This window comes from Gopherus flavomarginatus, chromosome 2 (assembly GCF_025201925.1).
Source record: "Gopherus flavomarginatus isolate rGopFla2 chromosome 2, rGopFla2.mat.asm, whole genome shotgun sequence".
In the NCBI taxonomy this organism is placed as follows: Eukaryota; Metazoa; Chordata; order Testudines; family Testudinidae; genus Gopherus; species Gopherus flavomarginatus.
The window spans coordinates 93,594,996-93,611,375 of record NC_066618.1 but is presented as its reverse complement, the minus strand read 5'-3'; the positions used below and the strand labels follow the sequence as shown (position 1 = coordinate 93,611,375).

The 16,380-nt window shown below is 40.5% G+C and overlaps 1 protein-coding gene across 1 annotated transcript in view; it reads left to right on the top strand.

Moving 5' to 3' along the window:
* Positions 1–16,380, top strand: part of LOC127044633 (engulfment and cell motility protein 1) — a 305,086-nt gene that overhangs the window by 171,574 nt on the left and 117,132 nt on the right. The window contains exons 9-13 of the mRNA XM_050939721.1: positions 4,021–4,172; positions 4,828–4,906; positions 8,696–8,746; positions 10,487–10,609; positions 12,157–12,288. Of these exons, the coding sequence (XP_050795678.1) occupies positions 4,021–4,172; positions 4,828–4,906; positions 8,696–8,746; positions 10,487–10,609; positions 12,157–12,288 (537 nt within the window). The remainder of the gene's footprint in view (positions 1–4,020; positions 4,173–4,827; positions 4,907–8,695; positions 8,747–10,486; positions 10,610–12,156; positions 12,289–16,380) is intronic.

Genomic DNA, 16,380 nt, shown 5'->3' with positions numbered 1-16,380 from the left:
AACTGCAAAGGCAGAAGCCTCAAGAGAACTTAGAGAAACCTCTACATTGTCTGAGCCATGTAGAATGAACAACAAGCAGCATGATGCTAAATGCAATGTAAGTTCCAACTTTCTAAAATTTGCTGCATGGGAAGGGGATGGCACCAGGAAAAATAGCTGTCTTTTTTACGGCATATGTTCGCTAATCAAATGCAATAATAATAGTCCTCTATTTGAAAATAAGATAATCATTGAAAAACTTATTCTGCAGGAGGACCGGCATTTGAACCACACCATATCAGCTCCGTCAATACCTACACTGACATCAAAATATTCCAGGCAGTAACTAATGAACAGATTGGTGTTTAAAGGACCTGATGCTTTTTGCCTTCTGTCACAGTTCTGTTGCAATAAAGTTGCAATTTGTTTCCCCCCGCCTCTATTTGTTGATGGGATGAAAGCACTGATTTCCTGTGTCCTCTTAAGCAAGGCATTTAGGACCTGATTCAGCAAGGCACTTCAGTACCCCAGTGGGGCTGTGCAGATGCTTAAAGTTATGCACGTTTTTAAGTGCCTTGATTAACTGGAACTTCAATCTCCATGCTTCAGTTTCCCTTAATTCACCCGTGAGCTAGGCAGAGCTGCAGAATCTTTTATGGAAAATGTAAAACCAGTTGAATTTTGTGTGTGTGTGTCTGGAGTTTCCATGAACACTCACTGCTTTGTACAAAATGTTTAATTTCAGCAAAATTTTTGATGACTGCAGCATATGACTGGTCTGTAAGGGTGTGTCTGACACTGCACCCTTCTTTGGGTGGCATGTAGTGCACCAAGCATGGATCTAAATAGCAGTGTAGATGGTGAAGTATTGCATAAGCAAGTTAAGTAAAGATACATGTGAACGGTGTGCATATGTACTTGAGTACATACCCACAGAATTCTTTGTTCCCCCAAGCAGTGCCTTCCCGTGTACCTGCTATTTTTACTGTCCTGCTGAATCCCTGTTACTGGAACCCTTCCTCTGCCCCAGGGAAAGACTCCAGCAACCTTTTCCTAGCTATCTCTCCCTTGCCAGAGCTTTTCCTCACTGCAGTGAAAGGCTCTGGGAGTGGGGAGCTGCTGAAGCCTTTCTCCGCTGCCAAAGACTTTCACTGACAGTTGTAGCTATACACCACAGTGTGCTTTTTGCTGCCAGTGGTGTGTAGTGTAGATGCAGCCTCTGTGTGCAAACCATTCTGTTATGCTCTGGCTGCACATTTGCAGCAACGAGAAGGGATTCTGGCTGGGGAGCAGAAGAGTAATTTTGGTTAAGGTATTGTCTACAATGGGATTTCAGCCACCAGTGTAACTGCACCAGTGCAAAGCCCTAATGTAGACGTGATTTACACCAGTGAAGCATGATTTCCATTGGCACATTTTACCCAGTTTGAAACCATGCATGGTAAGCTGGACCCATGCAAATCATAATAGATCAGTGTAAATCATGTCTACACTAGGGGTTTGCATTGATGGCTGAAATCTCAGGATAGATAAAGGCTAGCTGTTGCTCCCACTCTTGTCACTTGATTATACTTTCTACAACTTACCTCTGGGTTCACTTCCCTGCAATGTTGATCTTTGCGTCCTGGCTGCCTGACTTAAATTCCATCATATGCACCCTGTGTTCCTCTTGCTTTAATGCAAAGTAGGTAAAAATATGGGCATTCTGCTTAGTGCCTTTCAGTAAAAGAACTGTGGGGATATTTAACTTCACAACAGACATGTGGACCACTGGTCACCCCACAGACTACCGACTGAGTAACACCCACTGTATCGTCTGTAGGAGCAAAAACTCATGCAGAGAGTAATGGAGTAGAGGCAGTGATGAGCTGCCAAAATATTAACAACCGGTTCCCTCCTCCTCACCCCACGAGGGGGTCATGCCCCCCCCAGCCACCGGGACTCCTGCCCCATCCAACCCCCCACGTTTCTTGACACCCCACCCCCCAGGACCCATGCCCCATCCACCCCCCTTCCCTGTCCCCTAAATGCCCCCTGCCGCCCCATCCAACCCCTCCTCTTATTCCTGATGGCCTCCCAGGACCCCTGCCCCATCCAACCACCCCTTCTCTCTGTCCCTGACTGCCCCCCACCACCTCATCCAATGCCTGCTCCTTCCTGACTGCCTCCCGGGACCCCATTCAATCCCCCTGTTTCCTGTGCTCTGACCGCTCCAGCCCCTATCCACTCCCCCACAACTCACCGAACACTCCCTTCCTGCCGCTCGGCCGGCACTGGGACCAGTACCGTGGGGCCGAGTCCCTGGGCCAGGCTGGAACCACTCGGCTGGACCAGTCCGAGCCTGGGGCGCTCAGCCGGGGCCAGGAGGAGCTGGACTGGGCTGCACGTGCAGTGCCTCCCTGGGCCCTCCGTGTGTCCCCCCCCGCCCAGCTTACCTGCTTGCTCCTTGTTTCAGGCTTCCCGCGAACATATGATTCGCAGGAAGCAGGGGAGGGGGAGGAGAAGGAGGGCAGAGCGTTCAGGGGAGAGCAGGAGGTGAGCTGGGGCTGGGGGGCCGGGTGGACAGCTGCCCGAGCCTTTGTTAAATTTAAAATTGTTGTCCTGGAACAAGCGGTTCTAAAAAGACTTCTAAATTTAACAACCGGTTCCTGCGAACCGGCTGGAGCTCACCACTGAGTAGAGGATGGGGGTGGGAGACTGTAGGAGGAGCAGCAGCATAATAGATTTTTTTTTCTTCTCTTTGTTTCGATGCCTACAATATACACAATAATCCTGTACAAAAATAGCTGCTTTCCTCCTTCTGCTTCCACTCAGAATTTCACAAGCACAAAACTTAAGGCTTTATCAACGCTATAGCTTTTAACCATGATTTTGTAACTGTTTAGAGACACAGTCACCTTAACAGTTACTGGTTGTAAGATTCAGTTTGTCCCCATGGAGCAGTTTTTTGGCCATCAAAACAATTTTTGTGCACCTTCAGGTATCATTCTGCTTAATCATGCTTATGTCTATGCATTCTGGGAAAATCTGGGCTGTTCTCCCATAGGTCCTCAGCAGAAGGCAGAATTCCTAGAGGACATGTACACAGTACATCAGCAGCATGCAGGATGATGCAGTCTAACACGTTCTGCTGCAGAGCCAAACTGGTTATATAGGTATGGGGAGGGGTGTGATAGCCACTCTGCAAAAACAGTGTGCTGAGCTGGTTACAAGAAGACAACTATGTGTTAACCTACACCTGCAGTAGGGATGAAACACTTATTAGCTGACAGTAGTTACTAGGAGTTTTTACCATCATGCATGTGGAAGCAAACCACGTTTACAGCCAGCCATGCTGGCTCAATTAAAAATTGTAAGATGGAGATAGGTTTTGAGTGAGGTTGATTTTCTTTTGCACTGGAAGTCATGGGACGATAGAGGGAAAATATGTAGGTTATGCTAGAGGAAGGCAGCTTTCATTGGGAAGGTTGCTGCTGCTTTAGCCACATCTGCCCTGCTGTTGTTTTACCAGTGAGCCAAAGGAGACCTCTGTGTGGCTCGAAAGCTTGTCTCCCTCACCAACAGAAAGTGGTCCAATAAAAGATATTACCTCACCCACCTTGTTTTTAACAGTGACAGTTTGAGAAAAATGCCCAATCTGGATAAGTATGTTAGGGAGAATAAAATATTCCTCCCCCGCTCTTTCCAAAACATCCTCTGGCAAAAAACAAAGCTTACAATTTTTCAGTGGTGATTTCATACAGCATGTGATGTTTGAACGTTGGCTAGATACTTAGCTGGTGTAAATTGGTATAGCTCCATAGATTTAAACAAATCTATATGAGTTCGCACCAGCTGAGAATCTGGCTCATTTCTTGCTTCAGTGTATTCTGATTTTAATAAACACAACTGGTTGATACTTTTGTAGTATTCATTTATGCACATCTAACAACTAGCATCTACACAAATTGTCCCTTCTGCTTTTGAATCCTGCCTTTTCCTCCTTCCCTTTCCCTGTGCATGTAAACAAGATATGAATTATTCAAATGTTTAAATTTTTAGATAGCAAGTTATGTGAACAAGTTTGCTGCGGACATCTCTATCTTGCAACGGTCATTAGCAATCCTGGAGTCAATGGTGCTCAATAGCCATGAGCTGTACCAGAAAGTAGCCCAGGAGATCACAATTGGCCAGTTAATCCCACATCTTCAGGGGTGAGTAGCCTAGATAATGACTTTTGTTTAAAATTAGAGTTGTAAAGAGAACAGCTTTTACATATAGTCTCTGAGATAGATTAAATTCAGCCTCAGTTAACAATGACTAAACAACTTGTAATGAATGTTGTGGTATTGTCCATTGTATATCACCAGTTCTGGTGTAACTGGTTGTGTATTAGCTTCTATATGGCTGAATGGAAGGGGGGAAATGGAGCTGAGACACCATTAATGGTGAGATGGTGAGTAATGTTAGGATGCAGATGGATCCATTTGCATCCTAACATTCTGTCGGAAAACTAGTAGGGTAGAACAGTTTCCCTTGCTGAGGGCGAGGTTGGGAAGGAAAAAATTCTTAAATTGAATGTGCTTTGGATAAATAATTGTTGGATGGCTAGGCAAAAGCTGTCTACAGTAATACTGGGTGTTAAATAAATTGCAGTTTTTCTTTCATCATATTTCAGGAGCTTTCTATTCATTTAAAATGTGTATTACATACAAATACTTTAATCCCTGATTAGCAGGCTTATTTACTGAATATTTTGTGTCTTCAGCTTAACATTCTGTTCTCAGATAACACAATAAGAAAAAATAATTTCTAAAGCTCATATCTATATACGATCTGCCATAATTATTACAATCATGTTTCACACAGGACAGATCAAGAAATCCAAACCTACACGATTGCAGTAATAAATGCACTTTTCCTTAAAGCACCTGATGACAAGAGGCAGGTGAGTTGTTGGGTTTTGTTGTTCATCTGCAGACCTATAGCAGAGTCTGATTACTTTTGGCAGCTTATCTACCTCTCTGCTGTGGTCTCCCTTCGCCCTTTTGTTACCACTGACTAGAGCTGATATGGGACCTGCTTATTGTACACTGGTGTACCTCCATACAGTTTAGTGTAGTCATTTCTGCCTTACTCTGGTGTAAGTGAGAGGTGAAACAGGCCTGCTGAGCTTTTCTGATGTAACTTAGCTTCAGATAAACTGTAATGATTGTGTTAGGAAACTGCACTCTTTGGTGTCTGCATTTACTGCTGTGGTTATTTAGTGCATTGACATTTTTGCCAACACACTCTGTAACATCATACTCTTTTTTGTAAACTGTTTTTTCAGATTGTTGTTTAAAAGGGGAATTCCTTTTTTATATCCTAGCTCGAAAACAAAATGTCTATGGCCTGGTCCACACTACGCAGTTAAACCGATTTTAACAGCGTTAAATCGATTTAATGCTGTACCCATCCACACTACAATGCACTTTATATCGATTTAAAGGGCTCTTTAAATCGATTTCTGTACTCCTCCCCAACGAGAGGAGTAACGCTAAAATCGATATTAACATATCGATTTAGGGTTAGTGTGGCTGCTAAAATCAGTTTAAATGCGTAGTGTAGACCAGGCCTGAATATCTCAAAGTGCTTTGCAGACGCTAATGAAGCTTCACAACACTCTTGTGAGGGTGGTAAGGGATACATAAGAATCATTTCGCCCACCACAATTGCTGCCACCCTTTGTAGTGGATCCTTGCTGTCTTTAATATTACATAATAGAGAGAGAACACCACTGCAACCTAACGAAACTGCAGAGGGAGAGTCTGGTAGGTAGAACATAATTGCCTGACTAGACATTTGGCCAGGAGGCTGGGGTTAACACCCCTACTAAGAGAAAATTTCCTGGGGTCTTTAAAGTGTTTAAGTGATCAGAAACTTGACTCTTTATGTGTTGTGGTTAAGTATTAGTCCATATATCCAAGAAAGGGAAAGTTTCTGTTAACTGTAACATATGTTTAAAGGCTAACCTTCATTGCATTCTACATCTCTGAGGCAAAATAATAAGGTTATGCAATCATAGTTCATGTAAGTGTTTTGCTGCTTGGACTTGGATTTCCAAGTCCAATTGCCATTGCTGATAGTTGATATATGTGAAGTAGTGAACTGAAAAATCATATTGTCAGAACCAGACCACACTGGGCATAATAGTACAAGGAATTTCACTAACAGTTGTGAAGAATGTGTCTTGGAATTAACACCTGGGTTTACGGTATGATGCTATATTACTTTTATATCAATAACACAGCAGGTGTAGTGCTGTGAACTGGAAAGTGTGGAACACTTATGATAGCCAGAATTTGAACTGCAAACTCCTCAAAGGGACCATACAGTTTTATATAAAAATCCTGCACAATGCCCGAAGCTTTGGAAAACTCCCATAAGCTGCAGTATGAGGATCCAACTCTGTTTAGTTGTCTACACTGTAATAAAAAAAAATATAGCTAACTTTCTGGTAGTGACTTGTGACTATCCTTTTTTCTTTTGTCTGGCCCTGTAATATAAAGAAACAACGTTTTTGAAAGGAAAACTCCATTGTTACTTTACTCCTATCAAGGATAATGCTGGACCATGGTTGTTTTTTTTAAGAAAAGAACTCAGTCTCAATAGCAGAAGAAAGCCAAAAGTGTTTGAGACACAAAATGACACATTTAAAAAAACTCTTTTGAAATACATAGTTTTATTGTTTGTTAGTTCCAGTGTATTAAGAAGTGATGCTGAAGATTACTATGGAGAACTTTGTCTAATCTTGTATTAAAGAAAGACCTCAAGAATTTATTTCTAAAATGTAGACCACTCGGTGTAAATCTGTGCAGCTCTGCTGGAGTCAGAGAGTGATTTTCTTCTGTAAGAATCATTTTTGTTAATGGACCATAACCCACTGTAGGAGGGACAGACAATGACCCAAAAGGAGATCCCAATAAGAATAACACCTCAGTTGTGTTACATCGGGAAACTAAAAGATTCTAAGGGCAAAGTGGACATGCTGCTATCCCACTTTTTTAAACGATTCCATGATTTTTCCTTTGGATGGAGAAGGGATTCTCACATGTATTCCTCATGGAAGGAGTAATTGTTTAGAAATAGAAATAAATATAATAGAAATAAAAATAAAGCTGTAACAAAGATTCTCTGGTCTTCAATCACTTTTTTTCCCTTCTCACCTCTGCACTCTGACCCAGTACCATTAGCTTGATGTAGTGAACACTGTTAACATCCTTGATTGTCTTTTGACTGTAAGTTAACACTTCCTTTCTGTGTTAGGGCAAGTAGGTTCTCTTCTAATAGTGCCAGAGCCAGCCTTTGTTTATGCTGCTTCTGCCTTGCTTACGTATCCTTTCCGCAGTTATCCATTTCTTCTCATATTTTATTTCAGTCATAATTTTTCCTGTTTTCTGTCTTCTTGCATAGATTTTTAATATAAATATACAACTTGGCTAGTTTTTATTAATATTTATTCTTGCAAACTCATTTGCAAAAACTTTTTTAGTTTTTCTGAATATGAGCAGTATTTTGAATCAATTATAATGGCACAGAATCACAATGGATTATAATAGTTTCTTTGAACTGTAAAACATTAGAACTGATGTGACATGTTGTACTATATTATGTAAGACAGTGTCAGATGAGCTAATAATAGCAATAGACAAAATTTACAGCAGTGGCCCAAAATGTCCAAATGCTAATACCAGTGTATAGGTAGCTATGCACAAGATTTTACCCATGTAATTTAATAGCATATTTTTGAATGAAATATTAGAGAGAGAGAGTGTGAGGTGTGCGTGTGTGTATGTGTGTGTGTACAAAGATCAAACAGATGCAAATGTATATATACCAAACAAGAATAAAGGAAAAATAAGAGTTTTACGGTTCTGTTATCTAGATACTTCTGCAATAGCAACTTTATAAATACTGAGACCATTACAACACATACAAGGTCTGACAGTATGATATGCAGCTAGATAGCTGAGATTGGATGGATTTGCTTAAGAATGGATGTTGAATCAAAGACGTGTGTTTGGTGGTTACTGAATGGTTAAAGGTAAATATAGAAGTTAAATTAAAACATAAAATAGAAGGATGTGAGTATAGATTTTAATGGCGGGCCCCTGTCTAAGACCCCACCAACACCGAACTGTTTTTAGTGGGGAGAAGTTTGATTTGCAGTGATGATACAGTAACTTGGGTTAATTGTTGACTTTAAGATAAAGCATTAGTTTTCAACTGTTTTTAAAGTCTAATACACATATTCACATCTTGATTCACTACGACTTATTTTCAAAGTCCCAGTTAGCAGGTAGAAACATATTCGACTTCCTCCCGTCTTTCTCTGCTAGAATACTTGTATGTTAAATACTTTCCTCATATTATATATATTGGGTCTCAATCAATGTTCCATCTTTTAATCGCTATTTTTGGATAGTCAAAATGTTCTGCTCCCTGGTATAAACTGTATGGTCTCCAGTCCCTTCATTTTCGTTGTTCCTCTTTGTCATTTTCAGAGTGGTCTGAATTTAAACAAAAATAAAAGATCAGCTGAGGCAGTCACTCTGAGGCCTCTCATTTAATTTCTTGATGAGAAATACTGCTGATATTCAGTACAAAAACACACCCAGGAATGAATGTAGAGTTCTTCTCACTGCTGCACTGAAATACATGCTTTTAGCTAAATCTTTGTGTTTTACCAAAACAGGAGATGGCAAACATTTTGGCACAAAAACAGCTTCGGGCTATCATCTTAACAGTAAGTATTAGTATAAAGTTCCCAAAGATTTTATTTACCAGTACAGGGAAAAAAACACGTTGCCATTTTGGTGGATGTATGTTGTATATTATTCGTGTTTATGTTCTTTTAGTTGTTTTTGTATTTCCACATGTTTTGTGGCTTACTAGATAATGTAGTTCTGCTGCTGAATGAACTAAAATTGACTGTCCAAAAGGGAAAAGAGGTTATTTCCCCAATGCATAAATTGTCATTTTTCTACCAAGATATAATAATGATAAAATGCAGTATTTGGGGCTCCCTTCCTTTGGAGAAAGTGAGCATTAGCTTGCAGACTAGGAGGGATTTGAAAAATCTTCAGTGGCCTTGATTAGTAATGCAACCCAAACTTTAGGATTTGAACTTTCTGTCAAGCAAACAGTGCTGCCTGGCTTTCAAAATCCCCTATGCCTGTTTGTGCATCATGTGTATAGATGATTTTACAATATGAAAACTCTTGTGTTTCCACATGTCTTGAGATCTTAAATGGCACACAGTTTGCCAAAGTTAGATTATTGCTGGTGATAAATAATTGCACGGAAGATGCACAAGACATATTTCAAAGTGGACTTAATAAACATAGTAAAGAGCCTTCTCCTTCTCGCATTGAGAACCAGGGGGAGTTTTGTCACTGACCATAGTTAGAGCCAGATCAGGGCTCTTCTAAACTGTACTAGTGCAGTATCTGACATGACATAGATATGAGAATTAGGCAGATTTGGCATCTGGAGACCCCGCCCCCCTCGCACCTCTCTTTTTCTTTAGATAATCAGTGTGGAAAAAGCAGACTGTTTCAGTTTCAAAGGCTATATTTTCCTTCCTAAGTGGCTGTATACATAGTAGGCTAGATTTTGGCCCCTGTTGTGAAATTTACATGAGTAACAATCCCAGGTACTCATTCTCTGGCATAAATGTTCCAGTGCCATGTAGCAGAGGACAGCAAACATCCTATTTAGCGCTGCCGCTGAGTAGCATCATCTTGGTGGTTATGCCCATTTCTCTCCTTACACACTACTGGGCTAGTGACCTCTGATTACACCCTCTACAGAAACCCTTGGGGTGAAGATTGTATCAATCTAGTTAGCTTCCCTGTCATTTTTGTGTACCTCGGCGACTTTAAAATTATCCATAATTTTGGCACCTGCATTGCAACTTTGGTGACTTCTGTATTGTTTGTGGGCATTTCATTCTAATTTTAATTAATTTTAAACCATTTTCCTCATATAGAATGAGATCATCTGGTAGAGAGGTAGGAGTGTGGTTCATTTGTAATTGATTCCCTTGCAGCAACTGGCTTACTATGACAGCTGTATCAGCAGCATGAATACTCTTCTGCTTAGAAACCTTGTTCTCTTCACTCTTTCTTTCTTTAAATGCACTCTTTGCATGTGCCCTTCTGAAGAGGGTACTCTTCAAAAGGATGACCTGGCAGCTAATTTCTGTTCTCTGTATGCACATGCTCTAGCTAGAGGGCAGGAGGAGAGGACTCTGTGCACTGCTTTCAGGAACTTTACTAAGGGATAGGATTTAATATCACAGCCCATGAAACACCCGTGTACCTAGCCACCCTACTAGTATTGGGCTTGCCTTTTCCCCTTCAACAGTATGCATACACCACTGCTCGTCAAACACATACAGGAATGGAAACACCTGAGCCCACTGATGGGAAGCAGTGATTGGAAAAGAGTAGGTGACATTCACTTGACTATCTTCCTTTCACAGCATGTTATCAGGGCCCAGAGGGCCATCAATAATGAAATGGCGCACCAGCTTTATGTTCTGCAAGTGCTCACCTTTAACCTTCTGGAGGACAGAATGATGACCAAAATGGATCCACAGGACCAGGTAAGCATCTCTCACAATCCAGTCTGAACAGTAAGGGGGCAGATGTAGTGTCAAGCTTAGCCTTTAGAGCCAGGAAAAGCAGATTAATCAAAGTGGCACGTTGTAGCAGTCACGGATATCCCATGTGTGTTTATAAAGACTGATTTTCAGGGAGTCTGAAATTAAGGCCAGATTTTTTGTTTGAAAAACAAATTGCACAAACTGGTTTCTGTTATGCAAAAAAGAGACAATAACCTGGCAAGTTTACCTCATCAGACCCCTATCTCTTGAGCTTGAGGTTCATCAATTGAATTTAGCATCATCCTGAGCTAAATCTGTACAGCATCCAGATCAGCATCAGTCTATTTTTTTTCTTATAATGTTTATCAGAACCACCTGAAATGGATAGTCATGCTTCGTTGAATTCATTCATGTAGAACTAGAGCAAATGTTCAAATTAAAGGTATCTGATGTAGATTAGAGTATGGTTAAATAACCCTGTAACTCTCTAGTTCATTCTTAATTTTGGGTTGTTGTGGTTAAACAATAACTATTTTTAATATTACTTAACTCCAACAATGTGTGTGATGCTGCACAGTAAACAAAAATAGATAGTCCCTGCCCCAAAGAGCTTGCAGTTTAAAATAAGAGACTCAAAGAAGTCAGGATGCCATGGGAAAGATTTTCAGGTCTTGTTTCTTGAATTTTAAAGGAGCTTCATGCAGGCTATATAGAAGAAATGGTTTTTTAAGAGGGACTTAAATGAAGACAATATGATGGTTTGGGAAACTGGGATAGGTAGGATGTTCCACAGATAAAAGACAGCATTATCTACGGTTACATCGGAGCGATCATTGTGCACTCTCTTTTCTTTCAACATATAGAAGCGGGATAGTTTCTGCAGCTCTTCACTCAGAAGGATACACACAGTTACCTGGTACACATCACACACTACATCATCAACCAAAGTAGCACTGTAGCTGTAAATGGCAAAACAATTATTACTGGCACAAGATATTCTTGCTGAGCTGCAGATGTGCAGCATTGATGTGATTTGAAACTACTGCAACACCGTCATCCTCTTAGTAACAAAAATCTGCTGTTCCTGAGAGGAATGCTTAGGGGTCAGTCCTTCAAGGTTCTGAGTACGCTCTGACCTGGATCCAGGAAAACACTGAGCACAAACTGAAACTTGAAGCCCATGAGTTATCCCATTGACTTCAGTGATGTTATACACACATGGTTAAAGTTAAGTGTGGGCTGGAGTGCAACCTTGCAAGATTGAGTCATCAAGTGTCTATCAGGACACTAGTATTTCATGTGAGTCTTCTGAGGAATGAAATCCCTCAACTGTGAGGGCTTGAGGAAATAGGGAGACACAAAGTTACTCTGTATGTCCATCTGTCTAAATCCTTAAAATTATATTCTGATAAAGTAAGATTGGGAGCTGGAGAGCGCGCAGTATTTTGAGACATTCTTTTGTAGTTCCTTGCTGTGACTCAAAACAGGTGACATTTCTCTGCTTTTTTTAAAAAAAAACTGACCTTTCCCTTTTTGAACCCCCTCAGGCTCAGAGGGATATTATATTTGAACTCCGAAGAATTGCTTTCGATGCAGAGTCTGAACCCAACAACAGCAGTGGCAGTATTGAGAAACGCAAATCTATGTATACCCGAGACTATAAGAAACTTGGATTTATTGTGAGTATTTTTGCTGAAACCCAGGTGTTATTCTAACCTGTTGAATCCTGATCAGTATATCTATTATGGTACAGTCTGAAATCAGGGACCTCCAGCAGAGCCTGACATTCCTGCTACTTCCTTCCCTTTAGTTTAAATGGGAAGTTAGTCAACACAACATGCTTTAGTTTCTGTTTGTTCCCTGCAAATTCTGTTAATGTGAGTATTATTATTGCATTAGCAGATGTGAATCCAGTGTGAATTAGTGAATGTAAACGTTATAGCAAGAGAAAACGTACTGTTGACTATTAATTCCAAATCTGTCCTATGATAATCTTACTCGTAATGGTGTTTTGAATAAATAGACACTATCAAAGGGATCTATGGCATGAATTATTATCCATATATTCAGTTTCTGGTTATGTCAAATGATGAACACAGTAATCTTCAGGCAGAATGTTTTATTTAAATATAGGCTCCTGTGTTTTGGTTCTTAAAGCCTTTGGATCTTTTTTTTTTATGCAGCAAAAGGGTATAGAGTATCTGACCCATTCAAATCAACAGGAGTTTTGCTGTTGACCTCAGTGGGACCAGGATTAGATCCAGATTACAATTTGATTAAATTGCCTTATAAATGTATATGTACGTATAACGCCTTTCCTCATTCCAGAAACAGAGGATTGCCATGTAATGTAGTTAGTATTTTAATTTGTTGGTCACTGTAGGTAGTTGGGTTATTACTCCTCAATTTGTTTGTATAAAGACAAAGCAAAATACTACACTTTAGGAAGGAAAAATCAAATGCGCAAATAAAAAACTGGGAATAGCTGACTAGTCAGTAAAACTGCTGGAAGGGATTGGGGTTATAGTGGACCACAAATTGAATATGCATCTACAGTGTGAGAAAGGTTAAGTTTTGTGATATTTAGCATTTTTCTTAGTCATAAAATCTGAAGTCAAGTGAAATCACCATAATCTCAGCTTGCTTTCTTTTTTTTTTTTTTTAAATTGTGTCCAGCCCTCATGGTTGTGGAGATAAAATTGAAAACATGAACCCTAAATATTCAAAAGCCAGAATATAAACAAAAAGAACTTCAAGTGTTTTGTTTTTAAATCTCAGGATTTTAAAGAAAATCCCATTATTTTGGGGGCCTAATTTATTAATTCTGAACACTCAAGGTTGGTAATTGTCTGAGCAAAGTGAGGTCTAATACTGAACTTGATGATGTTTGTCCATCTAGCTTTTGAATGCTTTGTCTGATCAATTCCAAAATTTCAGGAAATATTCTAGGCATCAGTGGGCACATCTCTACTGATTTTGGTGCAAATCAGAGCACTCGAAAAGCCTGATTCAGAGGAAATTCGGGGCCCCCAGACTGCCTGGTGCTGCAGGCAGAGGAATTTCTATGCTGCCCTCTGCTGCTTCGTACATTATCAGAGGCTGCAGCTGAACTTGCTGCATGGGGAAATTGTAATTGTGTATGATCCTCATGGGAGTATAGGCCAGCTAGGGATTGCTGGAGTGCATAGTGGTCTGGCTTCTTTCACTCTCCACTTTATCCCACCCCACCGCCAAACCACCCTCTCTATTCTCTGAAGCACTAAGGGATGGAGATGCAGTAGGAAGATCCATCAGCTGTGTCTCTACAGGGGAGTTGTGGGAGGTTTCTGCTACCTGTGCATTGCCTGTCTGGCACAAAGGGAGCAGATTGTTGGCAGAGATTCTACCTCAGGATGCTTTGCCCCTGTCCCCTGGTGTAGGTCCTGGGAGTGTTCATCTGTGTACCAAGGAAGGTCTGGTTTCTTCCGTCTCACAAGCTGACCAAACAGTCTTTCAGATGGGGAGAGCAAAAGCTTGTCTCGTCACTGACTCTCTCCTGTACAGCTTGTTCCCTTTCCGTATTTAGAGTGCAGATATTCTATCGTTTCATCTCTCTGCATTTCAAAAAGCTTTACCACATTATTGTGAAGGCAGTGCTAATAGAAAGTATAGCATAGACATGGCTTCAGAGGTTTACAATAACATCTGTAAAACCCCACAGTCAGAGAGCCACATTCCAGATGTTCATGATGGTCTGAAGGGATGCTTGTTATTAGTAGAGGTAGGTTTAAAATAATATAAGCCTGCTTAAGTTCAACAGAACAGTGAACAGTAAACCAAAAGAACATGATCCAATCAGAAGATATAAGATCCAGTACATTTTAGAGATTTATTCTCTAGCCTACTGCAAGTTAAGTACTCAGCAATGGTCTGAATTCTATTTCTGTCCTTCCTTATCTGTTTTTGGCAGTAACATTGCAAACAAGATTTACTTCTGGCAGCAAAACATTTGATAGCAATAATTATTTTTCCACAGTTTCAAAATATTGAAACAAAATCAAAAGATGGAAACAATACTGGTAAGTGTCAGATATTTATAAAAGCCCAAGTCACATATATGGGTAATGATAAAATAGGTCCTAATTTCACAAGCCATTGACATGATTCCTCAAGCTTCAAGAGGTTATTATATATTAACATCCAACACCTGCATTTCCACCCTCATGCATATGAGTCCATTTAATCCTTGTAATCCAGACTGGGCAATAAATACTGCTAAAAAGCTGTTATCTTTCAAACTCATTCAGACTCTCTCTATATCTTTTTCAAGCATGCCCAACCTCAGGCCCATCTGCGAGAGATTGTAATATGCTTTTTTGCTTAAAGAGTTGGACCTTGCTAGTTTCCAAGGCATTTACATTGGCCACAATTCTAAAGGATACTACCAGCTTCTGTTTTAGGGCCAGATTTTGAAAAGTGTCTATCATGCAGCAGCTCCCATTGATTGTATAGAATGTGTGCACACATATACCAGGGTTTTTGTGCATAATATTTTATATATTATGTGGATGGTGCTGACTTAATGAGTCATGTTTTATCTTCATTGTTCAATGTGTGGCCCAATTTGTTGTTTACTGCACACTGTTCAAACCCCACTCTGAAGACACAATTACTAATTTCCTCACTGGCTTCTAGTCCCAATCTCCTTATCAAACCAATTTCCCCCTTAGTCCTCCAATTCTGGCAACCTTTTCTTTAATGGTTCTAGCACACCCATGGTTTGGAGCAGGGACTGGTGGGGTGGGCAGGCTGGGCCTGGGATCCAAGGGAGAAGTGGGGTACTTGGAGAATGGAATTAGGAATACTAGGTATGTCTACACTGCAACAAAATACTTGCAGCTAGCCCGTCAGCTGACACAGGCTCAGGAGCCTTGGGCTGTGGGGCTATAAAGCTGCCCTGTAGTTGTTCACACTCAGGCTGGAGCCTGGGCTCTGGGCCCCTGCTAGGTGGGAGGGTGCCAGAGTCTGGGCTCCAGCCCAAATGCACTGCAATTTTATAGCCCTGCAGCCCAAGCCCTGAGAGCCTGAGTCAGGTGACATGGGCCAGCTGTGGGTGTTTTATTGCAGTGTAGACATACCTAGTGTTCCTAATTCCATTCTCCATGTACCTCTCTTCTCCCTTGGATCCCACACCCAGCCTGCCCACCCCACCAGTCCCTGCTCCAAAATATAGGAGTGTTAAAACTATTAAAGAAAAGGTTGCCAAGATTTTTTAACACGAGAAAAGCAACTTATTTCCCCCAGCCTTGTTCTCAGAAATAGTTCAACTGGTTTGGCTGAAAATTTCCAGAAACATCCAACCTGAGGAAGACACTGAGAATGGAAAATTTCAGCACAAATGATTCAAGTTTGGCCAAGTTAAAAGCACTGAAAACAGGATCTTATAATAGGAAATGTTAGACAACCTTAATAATGGGCAACACTACTAGCCCTGCCTGTAAACCATCATCACTTAATTAAATCTTTTCTGTTTTTTTATGTAACATAAATGAATGAGGATTGAACAACTGTTTATTGAACTTGAATTCTTCAACCAGGGTTGTCTATATTCATTACTCTTACTTCTACAGTGTTGTTACTTGTAGGCTGCCATTTCGGACTGAGAAATAGCTACATGTGCTTTATCAGTTTAAACAGCTCCTAAGATATTACTCTTTATTTCCTGCAACATAAAATTAATGGAAATAAATATGGTCACAAATTCAGTGATGCACATTATTTGTTGTAAAATA